The 15818-nt window shown below is 50.0% G+C and overlaps 1 protein-coding gene across 2 annotated transcripts in view; it reads right to left on the bottom strand.

The window, feature by feature from the left end:
- Positions 1-232: 232 nt before the first annotated feature.
- The window catches only part of TCF15 (transcription factor 15), a 285116-nt gene continuing 269530 nt past the window's right edge, over positions 233-15818 (bottom strand). For both annotated transcript variants that reach the window (XR_011304248.1, XM_069650947.1), the window contains one exon: positions 233-1627. Coding sequence is in view for 1 of the 2 variants with exons in the window: in XM_069650947.1 (XP_069507048.1) it covers positions 1553-1627 (75 nt within the window). In the remaining variant the exon portion in view is untranslated. The remainder of the gene's footprint in view (positions 1628-15818) is intronic.

Genomic DNA, 15818 nt, shown 5'->3' with positions numbered 1-15818 from the left:
GATGGTGTGTAATGGTACTGTTTTTTGTACAGCAGGGCAAGGCACCTTGGCCTCATAAATACAGCCAGGAAAATGGCCATATCCCCCCACCACACACAGTCCTAATGCGGGAATAGAAATGTCTTTGCTGCCAGGTCCTATAAATAACCATTACTCATGGTATATGTTGACGCTGACCGAACTACTCTGAGGAAACGGGAAGACAATGAAATGATACGCATATACCAGGAGATCAGAAAAATAATTGTATTTCAAACCATTTAAACGTAACAAAATAAACACCTTATAATACTCTGATTTATCATAAAAATCCTCTTTTTCATCAGAAATATATATACAGTTCAGTGACGTGCATTTCCACTCCACAGGCCTCAAGCACCAACGTCTCTGTGGGGGGCCATGTTGAGGGTAGACGAGTCCGCTCTCACCCTTTTCAGCGATCCGTCCAAGGGCCACCCTGCCCCGTCTCCCTGAGTATGGTTTTCGAGAGCTAGAAGGAGTGGACTGGAGCTCCCCAGATGTGCCGCCTTATCTGCAGAGCGATTTATCGTGAGCATCTCGGTCTCGCGGGTAGTTGTGTAGCCGCGTTCCTGCCAATCTTCTGCACCACAGTTTGGATCGTCGACTTCTGCCCCTCTGGGCAAGCCTTTGGCCATGCCTACGGCCTTACGCAGCTCTAAGCAGCCTGAGGTGTGCTAGTCCAATGGGAAAGCGATTGTATAGAGATTGACTGTTCCATTCTAATGCAAAGCGATCTTTTGGCGTTCCAATATGCTCCAAAGGATCTTACCGTGGCCTTGGATTTACAGGCAAGTGTTATGTCCATTGCTTGCTGAAGATGATCTGTTGAAGTTCCAATCAGATTTCAGGTGGAAATCTAAGTGGAGGTGAGCCTGTAAAGCGCCAACAAGTTCATCGATCCCAGGATCACTGATGCTGATCAGACCGAGTGCCTTATGGAGCGTTGCACACTCAAGTATGTCCCAACCTTGGCGAGCAAGACCCCCTCCGAGCTCTAAGCTCTCTTTTTGATCCCCGTCTTGGTGAAAGTGAGTATATGGGCTCTAAGCTACCTTGTGTGTGTTATCTTGGGTAGCGTAGGGTCTTATTACACCCCAATCAGGCTAAATATAATCGTACAGAGCTCAGGAAGGGTTCCTGTTACTCGCTATTGATGAATTTGATCTGGGAAGTTGTGGATCAGGATCAATTCTTGGCCCCTGTTCTGGGGAATTCAATCTTATGGAGCCGAGACGAGTTCTTGTACCTCAGTTTCACTGAAAGAGATCTCACAGAGCTTAGGCCGAGTGCTTACACCCCAATCTCGCCAAACTGCGGCGACAAAGAACGGGCACGCTCTTGCGCCGCAGTTTCACAGAAAGTGTTCTTAAAGAGCTCAGGGTGAGTTTGTGTACATCACTCTCACTGAACGTGCACACTTGGCGTAAGAGGTTCGCAGCAATGACTCGCCTCCATCTGGCGTGTCCTTCTGGATGCTGTTCCCCCATCTGAAGATCCAGCCAGCATGCCCCATGTTCCCGGGCCCACCGGATCATCTTTGGGAAACGCGCATGGCGTTTAGTCCTCGGACCTTGAGCCCGCCGCCCCCGTGGTCCTTCCTCGAAGCCTAAAAGAGATGAGAGAAGAAGAGTTAGGTGCTGCGTCACCGCCACAATGCATGCTAGACATTTCCTTTGCTTGTAGCCTAAGCTCTCCCCCATTTCAGAATCCTGAATTGCTTGTAGCCTAAGCTCTCCCCCATTTCAGAATCCTGAAGCTCCAGACACAGGAGGCGAGAAGGTTCACAGGCTCTGTTTGATTCACATTCGGACCGACATATGAAAATCAGGAGATTTGCCTCAGAACGAAATGGCTGGGGCAGAGTCAGTCCCAACAATCAGTTTGCTAGGCAGTCCAAGATTCCAGCTGCAAAACTGTAGAGATTTCCCTAGAGGCCACTCTCCCACTGACAGAAATTGGTAACCTTTTTTACCTAGTTCATGCCACTTGTTGGCACTATCATTAGGCGTGTATTAAGTATATTAGCTGTACCCGGCGTATCAAACGCTGATCCCTTGAGATCTCTCTGAACTCTATTTTTGTCCTATCTCTCTCTGTCTCTCTGTTCCCCTCTGTCTCTATGCAGTCATATTGTCCGATACACGCTCTCTCTTCCCACTCTGTCAGTGTGGTCTGGTAAACTCTCACTGTCAGCGCAGTCTATTTTGCTCTCTTTTTCTGCCTCAATGCAATCTGCCTCCCCCATCTTTTCATCTTAGTGTGGCCTGGTGGGCTCTCTTCTCTCTGCCAGTGTCAGTGATGTTTGGCAAGTGCACACTCTCCGTGTCAGTAAGGTTTGACTTGTTCTCTTCCTATCCACCTCCTTCAGTGTTTCGCTCAGCCTCCCTCTCTCTGTCTCGTTCCCAATCTATCTCTACCTATCTCTCTTTATTTCTCCCTCTGTGTCTCTATCTGTGTCTCTCTCTCTTAGGGATGTAATTTCACCAAAATGCTAGGGGTACCACAAGTGACCTCATACGACGCTTAACCTCTGATAACATCACAGGAAGTGATGGCATTTGACCCCACCCGGTGACATCACAGGAAGTGATGGCACACAACCTTTCAACCCTTGACAAAACAGGAAGTGGCATCACATAGCACTGTTCCACAGTACACAACGAAACATATGGTGACAATATCACTGTAATATGATATACACTTCATGCAAGAATGGATCACCATATGTAGTGTTAGATCAGCGTGTATAGGCCCATATTACCAAATTGCTGTGAATGTAAGCAGACGTCCAACACAACAACCTGGACTATTGTACATCACTCGGATAAACTGTAAACAAAGCATCTGAAAGAGGCCTAAACCCCAAAGCACAGACATCCAGCGTCTGCCAAGTGTCCTCCCACAGACTGGAAAAAGCAACTGATCAACACAAGTCCAACCAGAAAAACTATGGTCTGGAGGGTCGCCCAGAGCTGTGCCAATGGTTATGAATGATTTGAAACCTTCCACCCATTACCTTTCTGATTTGCATATTTGGTAAGTAACCCACAGGCCTTTTTTGTTAAATGGGAGATAGAGGGTAAGGATTTGTTGCAGGTCGCAGTAATTGCAGGGTTTTTTATTTTAACATGTAAACAGCAGCAGCAGCTCCACATCATCACCCCTATTTTGTTCTCCTGCTAAACCGTAACGTCAACTTAATCTAGGACTGGTATGATTATATAAACAAACTCCAGCCCTGGAATATGTGGAGAAAGTGCTGGAGAGTGGGAGAAATGAAACATTGGTTCCCCAACTCGGCGTTTTGCGGCACCATACGGGCTGGATGGATACCACCACACTAGGCCAGATGCACCATCTACCGTCCTCGCAGGCAGGCTAGCGATGTGCCGGTGCAGCGATGCACTGCGACATGAGCGGAACTGGCAGGCTGTGCGCAGCGAGGCGCGCATGCGAGCCTCATAAATATTAGGTAGGGTGCTTGCGCGTGTGGGCCTCAGAGCAGACAGTAGAGGATGCAGGAAAAGGGGCCAACAGGCAGTGACTGCAGGCCGGCCTCAAAAAGCAGCCTTCGTCGGGACTGCGGGGCCCTCATGGGAGTGAGTTCAGATGCTGCAATACCGTGGCAAACCCGGGGTTGCATTGGGCAGTCACACATTATATCGTTTCCTTGCAAGTCACATGACACTACAGAGGTCACTAGGAGCAGTTCACAAAGCTACGTTCACGCCTTGCCAATGTTGGTTATACGGATACAAAAATAGAAGTTGGCACCTTCAAGCCATTGGGGTGCCATATCCAGGGCTGGACTGGCCTATCCCTTCCCATGCACTTCCCCCTTTTCCCTTCCCCATGCACTTGCGCATTCTCAATGTCACTGGGCCTAGTAAGATCGTTGTTTCTCTCCACTGTTCCCCTCCCTTTGCCTGGTTGCGCTCTGAAACACCTGTGTACGAGCGCGATATAAATAAAATATCATATCATAGGGGACTCTGGAGATTTCCCAGTAGGCCTCTGCATCCTGGGCCTCTTTTGTGTGGCAATCGATATTTCCGCATTTTCTCATAGGAAAAGGGTTGGGCTTGCTGAAAACCTGTAATATGGGGCCACGTTGAACATTATTTCCAGGGCCAGCCCTAGCCATATCCCATGGCCCTTCTCGTTGTGTCTTCTTCTCGCATGATGCCCTGGGCCGCCTGACTCATCAGGGCACATCGAGCTGTGGCTCTGTCCCAGATCAAAGGGTGGAGGCTTCTCGAATTAAAGTCCTCCCCAGACCTATGAGTGCTGTGTGGGAGGGATCAGCAACCCACCCTGAAGCTCGGATAGCGATTGCAAGCTACTGGAAAGGGGAAGGCGCTCCAAGTTAAGGGAATTAGTCTAGACTATTGACATTTATTTATTCGGAAAATTGCATGGTTCATAGTGCATCGAAAACCAAATAAGCATTGGCAAAGCCAACAAGTTTGACTTTTCTATAGGCCTGGAACAGACATGTTCTAGGCACTGCACCACCTGGCCATAAGATGGCAGCATCTAACAAATGGCAATATTATGTCAGTGCTTCCAAATGCCTATCTAATGCCCAACAGTATGTTTACTAGGAATTCAGTGTAAGGAGCTGATGCAAGATTTACATATTGCTTATAAATCAAATGGCTAAAGGCACACTTGGTTTAGACATTTTTTATTCAAAGATCATATTGATTTACATGTGCAACTAGGCCCTTTCAAAAGACTGTTCCGAAATACCAATGGCCTCCTAAAGCACAGAGCTAGCTCCTAAGAGATTCCAGGGGTGGTGTTCTAGGCAGGATGGCCAGTTGGTGGGTGGGAATGACTACACAGACAAGCGTGGCCAGTGGCAGTTAATGGGAGCCTATGGAGCCAACCACTGTGTGTGTGTGTGTGTCTCTCCTCACATCCCATCTCTCTCCTATCTTTACTCCCTGTGCCAATACTTTACGATATATATGCAGCGCTTACAGAGCCACCTAATAGCCAAAACTAATGATATGCATTGTGTAACAGGATCACTGCGTGTCTGCCCAAATGCCCTTCTGCGGGCTCTGAAAAACCTTTATTAGCCCCATCACTTTCTTAAGGACATTTGGATTTAGGGTGTCCGACGGAGCTGGTGCCCCCTACAGAAATAGCTGAAACTCAGACTCGCCTCAAAGTCGAACAGGGGCATAACATGAAACACTGATGGATGAATGTGTCTGAGAAGTCTACACCACTGCTTTCTGCCGCATGAAGCCTGCATTGCTCGCCTCTGCCCCTCGCCCCAACACCACACATTTGCATAGCTGCCAACATGACCCATTCCGATATATAGATGCTGACCCAGTTCTGCTTTACCTATGCATTCTGGGACTTGTAGTTCTGCCTTTCCCATTACAAAACTAATACTAGAAGGATGTAAAGAAAAAAAACAGGATAGGAATTTAGAGATTGGAAGGGACCATGTTGTCAATGGTGCCGTGCCTGACACATTCTTAGTCCCTCTGACATGCTCTGGGCCTGGACGATAACCGCCGAGAGAGGGAGCGGGGATGGTAGGGAAAGAGAGAGAGAGAGGAAGGGGAGAGGGGGAGAGGGAAAAAGAGAGAGAGCGAGAGGAAGGGGAGAGAGGGAAAGGGAGAGAGGACGCATGAGGCCTCGTATCATCAGCCAGAGGGGCCTCAGCACACTCCTCCGAGCAATAGAAGGCCTGACGGCCTGTATTGTTTCCGGCCCACACCCTGGAATCCCCAGGATCCTCCAAAACAGGAAGCGGAAGCCCGGAAGCCTGCTCCAAGCTCGGCGCGTTGTCTCGCGCTCTCCAGAGAGCTGCCGCCACAACCCTAGGAAGGGAAGCGTTCCTGTTTTGCAGCCCGAATTATTCATCAAGTGCCAAGTGTGTGCCCATAAAAACAGCCACATGCCAGGCTCATAGAGGGTCACTGCGAAGTCAAAGTGCCAGCGACACTGTGAGTGACTCTACTTACCTGGCCAAGTGGGAGAACGCGCACACTGCACTGCCCTGGACCCCTCTGCAGGGGGCGCTTACTAGGCCTCAGTGGTCCTGTGAAACTTGCCCTTGCCAGGAGGAGAGTGAACGCGCACTTGACACCCTGCCTTGGCCTCTACGGCTATCTCTGCTGTCAGTCCAGAAAGACCTCCCCGTATAACCTTGCCCCTGCAAAACCTGCCCAGCCCTGGCACCTCTGGCCCTGCTGGCCTTCAGGGAGGAGGACTGGCAGAGAGGGCACAGGGAAGGCCTAGACAGGCTTACACATCTCCAACTTTGCCATGGGTTACGCGCTTTGCAACTACTATTGCAGTGAGCTGGCGCAGCATAAGAAACCTAAGAGTAATGATAATTATAATAATAACGCAAATGGTCCAGGGCCCCGGTTCCAGTAGTGGCGAGGCTGCTTGTTTCTCATATTTCTTATCATACAGAACATATTTGCTCATCTTGACCCCCACCCGGTGTCAGGTGTGTCCCCACCACAAGCTCACACTACCACTGTCACTAGGCCCTCGACGGTCCACACGGGGTCTCCTGCACAGGCCGACCCAGGACACATCAGTTGCAGTATACCACCTGTGATGAAGGCAAAGGGTTAACTGCTGGACTCGGCTTTTAGATGGCCCGCGCCTGCAATGATGAGCAGAGCTCTGCGTAACTGAATGGCCACTGAATGGGGATGCAAGATGCATCTACTGGACCAAAGGAAGGAGCTGTAGCTATTCAGCCTCCTGCGCTTGGAGAAGGGTGGTGGCGAGGGGGTGGGGCTTTGAGGCTGGCTCTGCCCCTGGACCAGCCATGACCGAAGCTCAGAATGGCAAAGCAGCGCGAGCGCTCGCAAGTCGTGTACATGGCTGAGGCGTTCTATACAAGTCCCACGTCACGTGACACAGCCCATTCACCCCTATACTTCCGGGAGATGTGGGTTTGCCCTGGAAATCAGTGAGGCTGCCTCCGAGTCGAGGCCCCCAGGAGACATCTTTGATATCTCTCGCACACATTGCACTCCACCACGGGATAGCCTAGAAGGGGGCTGGGGGGTGGGGGGGAATGAGAATAAGTCTGCAAGGAGGGAGATGTAAAGCATGGAATGGAGTAAAATGAGGAGCCCTATTAGGAGGATAGGCTCTAAAGAGGGATATTTAAAGAGCTCATGTCCCAAAGAGAGAGAACTGTGACAACTGTTCCCAGCGGTGGAAAGGCCTTGCTCCACTAACAGTGAGTCACTAAGCTTGCCACTGCAATTGCGCTACTTACTTAAAAAAGAGCAGGTGCTATGCCCTTTACTTAAATAGTACCCTGCGAGCGAGGGTTGGTGGCCTCCCAGCCAATCAAGAGACTTAGATGGGGGCTTTACCACATGATAAAACCCCTGCTCTGAGCCTCCTCGGATCTGGAGGCCGCCACCCCCCCCACCCCGGGTCCAAGGTAAGTGGCCCCTGCACTCTCCTGCATCCCCTTCCCCCACCCCCTTTTCCGCATTTGTAGATCCCCGAACCCCCGCTCCACTTACCTGGCACTCCCGAGGGAACACTAGAGCATCCCATAAGCGGCCATGGCCGCCATGGAAAGGGAGAAGGGACTACTTGTAATTCCCTTCTCCCTGATCCATGGTGGCCATCTTGTTTGTGTTATTCAGCTTGGGAAAAAAAACCTATTTGTAGCCGGGAACAACGTGCCGGGATACTAATAGCAATAAACCCCTCTTTGCGGGGGCATTACCCATCAGGGTTTATTGCTTGAGTAAATCACCGGAGTGCGCTTCCTATGCACACGTGCTGGAAGTACATGACCGGTCCAGCATGTGGAGAAGGAGTAGGCAGGCCTTTTAATGAGACTTCTGGGGACTTCATTTCAGAGGTCGCAAAGAAAGGCCAGTAGCATACCCAGCCCACCGGACTTCTTGTAACTTGTAACAAGGCTGGAGTGGAGCAGCATACATGGACCCAATGGAGGCCAACACACATCTGTAAGGAATGCGGGGAGGGCGCTGGGTGCACCAGGGCATGCGTGGCAGTCTCTGGGCATTATGACACTCCACCTGGGCTTATCAGGCAGTAGTAAGGCGCTCTGAGGCTGAATCTGGACATATGAGACTGAACACGGGTCTATGCAGTCACCCCTGGGTGTATGCGCTTAGGCAGTTCCTGGGCAGTATAAGATTGAACCTGGTCAGATAATGCTCTAACCGGCCCATAAAAGGCTGTGCATAGTGATGTTACGAGACATAGCCTGCCATGTGAGCTGTCCCTAGAATAGGCATAGGACGCTGCACAGAGGCATATGAAGCAGTAGTAAACACGGAAATATCAAACAGATGATGGTGTGCAAAATGAGTGTGTTTACTAAAAAATGAAATGCTGACATTTTAGGCCACATTTTATATTTTTCGGAAATGGAAAGTTTATCTTTGGGGACAAATTAATGTATTTACTCCAAACGAAAAGCTGGTGTTAGAGGAAAAAAGAGTACATTTTATTAGAAAAGGAGAAGCTGGTGCTTGGTGCCCGAAAGAGAATGTTTTCGGTTTTGACTTGCTAGTCGTGGTCAACAAAGCATTTTGAATCGCCTTAGGGTGGGTCATGCGGGGTTGGCGGGATGGAAGTGTTTGATGGGTAGAGTTGCATCAGCGGCGTGTCAGGCTTGCGGGTGCCCAGAGACGGTGCCTCATTGTATGTTGGACTGTGTGAGGTTTGATGTGCAGCGAGAATTGCTCAGAGTCCGGATGAGTGGTGTTGGGGTGGTTGTACAGGGGTTATCTCTTCTGTTCGGTTGGAAAAGAGGGGTGGTGGATGAACAGTATAGGTCCGTGCTTCAGTTTGTGCGGCAGACGGGGAAGTGGGATGAGATCTAGTGGAGGTGGATGGCTGATGGGTGCTCTTTTTGGCAAACATCATCTTAATAGATCGAAATCGCCGGCTTCAGATTTCTGGAGTCATCCTAACAGGAAGAAGAAGAAGACAAAGCACGTGTATTTCTTTGGATACTTGAGTGGCTGTTCGTGCTGCTTTGGGGCACCTGTTGCTGATGGCAAGGTATCATCTCACTGGTGTTGGGGGCACCCATGGCTTCCTGGACTGGAGGTGATTTCTTCACCCGCCATAGCTTTTTTGCACCATTGTATATCTGCTGTCTAAAGCCTGAGTCTGTCAAATCAGTGTAGCCTGACCAGCAGCTCTGCTGGGTGAGTCTGTAAGACCAGTGTAAACCAAGCAGCTGCTCTGCTGTCTGAGCCTGTAAGACCAGTGTAAACCAAGCAGCTGCTCTGCTGTCTGAGCCTGTAAGAGTGGTAGCTCTGCTGCCCGAGCCTCAACATCCAGTCTACTCTGTATGGTAGCTCTGCAACCAGAGACTATACATCAGTGCAGCCAAAGTGGTAACTCTGCTGTCTGAGCCTTTAGTTCAGTATAATCCGAGCAGTAGTCTTGCTGCTTGAGCCTGTGACATTGGGATCCTTCCGTGATAGCTCTATTGTTTCAGCCTGTAATGTTAGTGCACACTGGGTGGTAGCTCTGCTGTTTGAATCTGTAAGATCAATGTAACCTGAGTGGTAGCTCTGCAACCCGACTGAGCCTTTAATATCAATGTGGCCTTATCAATAGCTCTCCTGTCTAAGCCTGAAGAATCAGTGTAACCTCGATAGTAGCTCGGCTGACCCGTGGCTGTAGGATCAGTGTACACAGAGTGGTAGCTCTGCTACCTGAGCCTGTAAGACCACTTTAAACGTAGCTGTAGCTCTGGTCCCTGACTCTGTGAAATCAGTTGAACCAAACTGGTAACTCTGCTGTCTGACCCTGACATATAAATTTACTCTGAGTGGTAGCTGTGCTTTCAAGCCTGTGATTCAGTGTAACCTGAGCAGTAGTGTTGCTGCACCAGCCAGTAAGGTGGGTAAAATTCAGTGTATGTATGCTGCTTCAGTCTGTAATATTAGTGTGCACTGAGTGGTGGCTCTGCTGTTTCAGTCAGTCAGATCAGTGTAACATGGGCTGTAGTTCTGCTACCTGAGTCTGCAGGATCAGTTTAGCCTTAGCAGTAGCTCTGCTGTCTAAGCATGAAAGATAAGTGCAGCATCAATGTGTGTATGCTGCTTGAGCCTGTAAAATCAGTGTAACCTGAATAGTAGCTCTGTTTCCTGAGCTTGTAAAATCAGCATAACCTGAGTTGCAGCTCTGCTGCCTGAGCCTGTAAGATCTGTGTAACCTGAACAGTAGCTCTGTTTTCTGAGCTTGTAAAATCAGCATAACCTGAGTTGCAGCTCTGTTGCCTGAGCCTGTAAGATCGGTGCAACCTGAGTAGTATCTCTGCTTCATGGGCCTGTAAGATCAGCATAACCCGAGCAGTAGCTCTGCTTCCTGGGCCTGTAATATCAGCGTAACCTGAATGGCAGGGTAGCTCTGCTTCGTGAGCCTGTAAGATCAGCGTAACCTGAGTGTCAGCTTTACTGTTTGAGCCTGTAAGATTTTGTGTGCATTGAGCCACAGGTGTCCCGTGGAAGGCCTGAGATCATGAGATCTGTGTAACTATCCATTTTGCCAGTTTTGCCCATTTCATGAAGGGAAGGCAATTTTACATGATAGGAGTCCTTGTCAAATTGCTTCCGAATGCATTTTAGTACTGTAAAACATATGGCTTTTAGACCACATCTGGGGCAGAACGTGCAGTTAAATGCACTGTGAGACCTCACATGCCCCTGCAATGTATTGTTTGGGGTAATCCCCTTCCATCCATTTCATCTCTCATGAGAATAGTCAGGATTGTAAGGGAAAACCTAAGGTATGTGCAATATTTCATGACTACCCCTTCAGAGCTACCTCCGAAACCCATATATTTGTGGACAATCTTTTGTGCATCAAATGCAACATGTGCCCCCATACTTTTTAAAAAAAGTTTTTGGAGGAAAGTGTGTGAGGCCAAGTTTTACTTGCTCTGAGAAGTTTGGCAGGTATTTAAACCCCATTTTTAAAAAAAGTTAATTGGTCACAACGGCAGGAACACAAAGGGAACTGACAAAGGAGAGCGCCAACAAAGGAAAAGTAATGTGCAAAGAGACCCCAAGAAGGGAGCAATTTTAGTTCATTTGAATAACCATTGTTTTTTAACCGAGACCTAAATTTTTAATGTTTTGGTGATGAAAAATATAGTACGGGCAGTTCTATTCTGAAAGCCCTGCACCCATATTAACCCAAATCCGTGCCTTCTCTAAAGACAATTAAAATGTGTCACGGAAAAGGTTTTACACTGTCTAACTCAGTTTCCTACATTAGTGGCTGTCCGGTTTTCTACTGGCCCGTGCCTCGCAAATTCTAGGGCCAGCCCTGCTGACAGCAACCCGAATTTTACTTTTGCAAAGCCGAACGTCAGAACCTTCGAATCCGAGTAAATTACGCTTTCTCTGCTACCTCTTAATTGGCGGTGGAAAGAATGGTGGCCTATCAGGGCCGGCCTTAGGCCTGGGCAACCCAGATGGCCACATTAGCCCGCCTGCCACGCCATCTCGTGGGAGTATTTCAAGGCCTGTCCCGAGCTGGGTATTGGTTGAAGGCGCGGCAGGCACCCAATTGTAATGAAATGCACCCCCGCTCTCCTGCTGGCAGTAGGCATGCCAGCAGGTGAGCGGAGTGCTTTATTTCAGTATTGGGCGCTGATGCTGCTTTGACAGCCACGCTCTATTGAAGTGATTACCTCCCTGCACTTGAATGGGAGCAGGGAGTTAAGCACTTAATTAATTGCGGCGGCGCTCTATTTAGCAGAGCAACAACAAAATTGGTGCCTCTCCACCCCCCCGCAGGGTCCTGGGTGGGAGTGCGGGTGCTGGGGGAACAGATGGGGCCACCACATTTCGTTGACTGTCACAGGACACTACCAAAGCTAAGGCCGGCTCTGCGGCCTACACAAATATTATTAAATTGTGTAACTTCCTTTCCCTCCAACATGGACTCGTGAACAGGCACCCATCTTCTATAAGTGCACCCCAGCACAGGCTAACCCGCCTCTTCTGTATTGCCCCGGCAGAAAAGCAACACTATTTCTTCTCCATGTACCACTACACGCATGTACAGGGATGGATTTCAATGTGCACACCTGCAGACGTTCACACACATTCCTGCAACTTGTGCCCTCCGGCTCCTGTACACATATCTCAGTCACGTTTGCACCTGTCTGATGGTGACCTCATCAGCTTCAGGCATTTCCCATTAAACTATTTTAATATCACTCTGAAGTGAAAATATAATCTAGAGAATATTTGGTTTATTTAACAGACGTTTAAGTGTTGCCATTAGAATTATTTCATGCAATTAATACATAAGAATCATGGATTTCCTTGAAAATAAATAAATATTGCAATAGTAGAACCTAGATTGACTATTTTGGTTTGATTTCGTTTTTACATTTCAACGTTTGTTTTTTAGCCTCCGATTAATAATATAATATTTAACAGACGTTTTAAAAAATATATGTTCCTCCCTTTTGTGCCAGGTACGGAAACTCGACTGTGCCTGTTCCTTTGGTCACACTACTTTCAAACGTTCATTGGCCATGTGTAACTGTTAGGCCACTCTGACATGTCCTGAACACTGCCCCCCAACATTGTTTCATGACTGGTTCGGGCCTGCCTGGTTTACTTATCCCACTTAAAGCCCTGTCTGTGTGACACCCAGTCTTGTACTGCTGCACACATTATCACACCTCCCCTAACGTGGTGTGCCCGAAAGAGCGCGCGCATGCGCGGCACTCACACATACACACCTTTTCTCTTCTGCCCGTGCCCCCACACCACCCACTCTCCACAATGGGTGCCCGCGGCACCCTTTCGTTCGGACACGGCCGGTCTTTCTAATCAATGCCATAAGAAAAAATGAAAAGGTCCTCAACAAAACGAGCTGAGGGGCACATGCCATTTCCGACACAGACTTTGAGCAAACGTACGGGCCCATGACTACTGAAGCCCCACCCCCGGTTCCTGGATGACGTTGGTCCAAGAGGTCGTGCCTCAGTTGTAAGGCGTCCTGCTGGTGGTCACTGACCATGCTTGCTGTGCCCCAGGAACTGGCACCCAAATGAACAGGTAGTGACTAGCAGCACAATGCGCCAAGTGGCGCAAGTCTCGCTATAGAACACTACTTCACGTGATGTTACTTTCCCGATCAGCAGGCAATGTCTCTCCTTATAGCAACCACTAAGCATCCTGCCATGAAGGAAAGCCCGTAAGACGCCGATTTATATATAAAAAATCATCTCTATGTCCGACAGGAGGGATCTGAAAGGACCAGCACCGCCCAGCCTCACCCAAAGTCCCACTGCACAACCTGCCTCTCAAGCCGCACCAGCACCCATCTCACCAAACAACACCCTTCTACATCACAACCCCCCCCCCCAGATTGGCCCTGCTTAAATAACAACGGCAGTCCTATTGCACCCCGGCATCTGGGGAGCCGGGTATACAAAGGCCAGGCACGGTCCCCCCAGCCCTATGGCACCCCACTCTCATCTTGGGATGTTTAATACTGGTCCTCAGGAGCCTTCTCCCCTCCCGCTGTACTACCCCATGCCCCTTGGTACCACTCCTGAACTTTTAACATGGCTTTAAGGAGACGGGGCATAGCCCAGGCAGGGTCCAAATATTGCTCTTGGGCCAGGGGCCTGCTAAGGGGTGGAGGCTGGGAGGCTCCCTGAAGCGATTCCCTGGCCGGATATCCCTAAGCGCTAAAGTCAATGAAACGATGAGTGACTACTGCTCTCCCCCAGTAGATGTCGCTGCCACCCTATGTTTTGTCACATATCATTGTTTCGTACATTTGGAGTTAGTGTATGCTATGACCATTGTCTTGGGTGCGCCCTCATACGTCATGATACCCCTGCATAAATCAGTGCCCCACTTGGGCCAACCCAGTCAAAAGAGTCTGGGCACGACACCGGGCCCAGACCCCACTGCACACCTTGCTGCAAGGAACCCAGAACACGAGAAACCAGAGTCCACTCCTACTGGACCCCTCCCATCAGAGGCCCAAGTGGCAACCCCGCCAGGCCCTGCCCCCTCACCTTCCCGCAAGCTTCCCTCCTGCAAAACCACGAAACTAGTCACCACCAGGGCGGCAGGGCCCATTCCTACTGCACCACCCACATCAGGGCACCCAGGAGCCTGCACCTCTGCTCTCCACCAGTCCAGGCCCCAGTGGAAGAAAAAACTGCCCCCGAGCCGCACCCTGCATTCAGAATAGAGTGTTCATGTGCTACCCAAGGGGGTGGTGTTTGGTAAAATATGTTACAAGTAATGCGTTCCAAAACACGCTTACTAACACCTGTTAAAAAACGAGGGTGGTGATTATGAAACCGGCCCACTCCGACCAAACACGTGCCCCCTTCTGGCTAAAACCACCTGGCGCATACTAGAATCATAGGCTGGCACTCCAGGGATGGCAGAACCCCTCACCCCCTTTACTTGCCCTCCGGCTCTATAGCCAGTTGATCAGTGGTCGAAGTGTACGAAAAGAAGTAGTGGAGCTGTGTTCCCTGCTGGCCTGCCCCCGCTCCCCACAAACCCCATCGCCACGTCCCCTCCCACATACAATACATCCACCCGAAACACGTGCACCTGCTGTTTAAGGGAACGTTGCGTGCAGTGCACTGAAAGTGCAGGTTTCAACTTCTTCCTACACTTTTATTTTAAAATGAAACCATTGCAGAACGGTTTATTTTTAAAATAAAAGTATAGGAGCTGTAAAAGGTAATCAAAGAAAGTAGAGGATCACCGCTCCCGCTCACTTCGACCACTGCAGTTGATACCCTCTTTGTGTGCCCACCTCACGTGACTTGTAACAATGGGCTCGCGGCTCTCTGTTTGCCCTCGCGACCTTTCGTCGAAGTCGAATGTTTGATTCCTGCCCGTGACCTTGTTTCCATTTCGTTTTATCGACTGTTTTTTTTTTAACCTGTGCAGCGCTAGTGTCAAATAACACTGTCACCGCGCAGACAGCATTATTACACATAGCGCACACCATGAGCCGAATCGCCTCTAGGCGCTAGGGCTTTGGTGCTTGTGAAAGATACACGTGTTTGGTGCCGAAGGCGCCAATCCTCTATGAGAGTGGGAGAGCGCCTCGCAGTGTTAGCCTGTGAGCCCAGGGCTCTATGCACTATCTGTTCACTTTTTTTCCCTGAGCTCCTCATGCAGTGTTTCTTTCCACGTCACTGTCCACGCGCCCGCAGTGCTTCACGCGGACTTTTCACGCGCCCCAGCGCCCCCCACGGTCTGCCCGTGGGCCCCAAGCACTCTGCATTCATGGGCTTAGCGCCTCACATGGTCTTTCCAAGACCCCGAAGTCAAGACACTGCCGTCTGTCCACGAGGCCCTGGTCTCCCCACAGTCCGCCCGTGTGCCCCACCTCCTCGCACCTTCTTTCACTGTCCATCAATGGGATTCAGGCTCTCCAAAGAGACCCTCGTGCCTCACCCCTCACACTGTCTTTCCACGTCCCCAAAGTCAGGCTCCCCGCGGTGTCCTGACTCCTAAGCCCCTCACGCTGTCTGTGCACGGGGTCCCGCCTTAGACTCCCCACATTCTGCGGTTGGACTCCGTCGCCACACTGTATCTGCCTGAGGACTACAGTGCTTTCCCGCTGTCTTTCCGGGGACCCCTAGCTCCTCTCACACCGCCACCACCATGCCCCAAGCCCGTCACACTGTTTATCCACATCTGCAGGTCCCCAGCCGCATGCCCCAGTCCCCTCACATGTTTAGATGTAAGACTGTTAATGCTGTCTTCAGGTGTCCCAGCCTA

The sequence above is a fragment of the Ambystoma mexicanum genome, chromosome 3p (assembly GCF_040938575.1).
Source record: "Ambystoma mexicanum isolate Mex_15411 chromosome 3p, UKY_AmexF1_1, whole genome shotgun sequence".
Lineage (NCBI taxonomy): Eukaryota > Metazoa > Chordata > Amphibia > Caudata > Ambystomatidae > Ambystoma > Ambystoma mexicanum.
The sequence above is the reverse complement of the archived record's forward strand: the minus strand, read 5'-3'. Positions and strand labels throughout refer to the sequence as shown.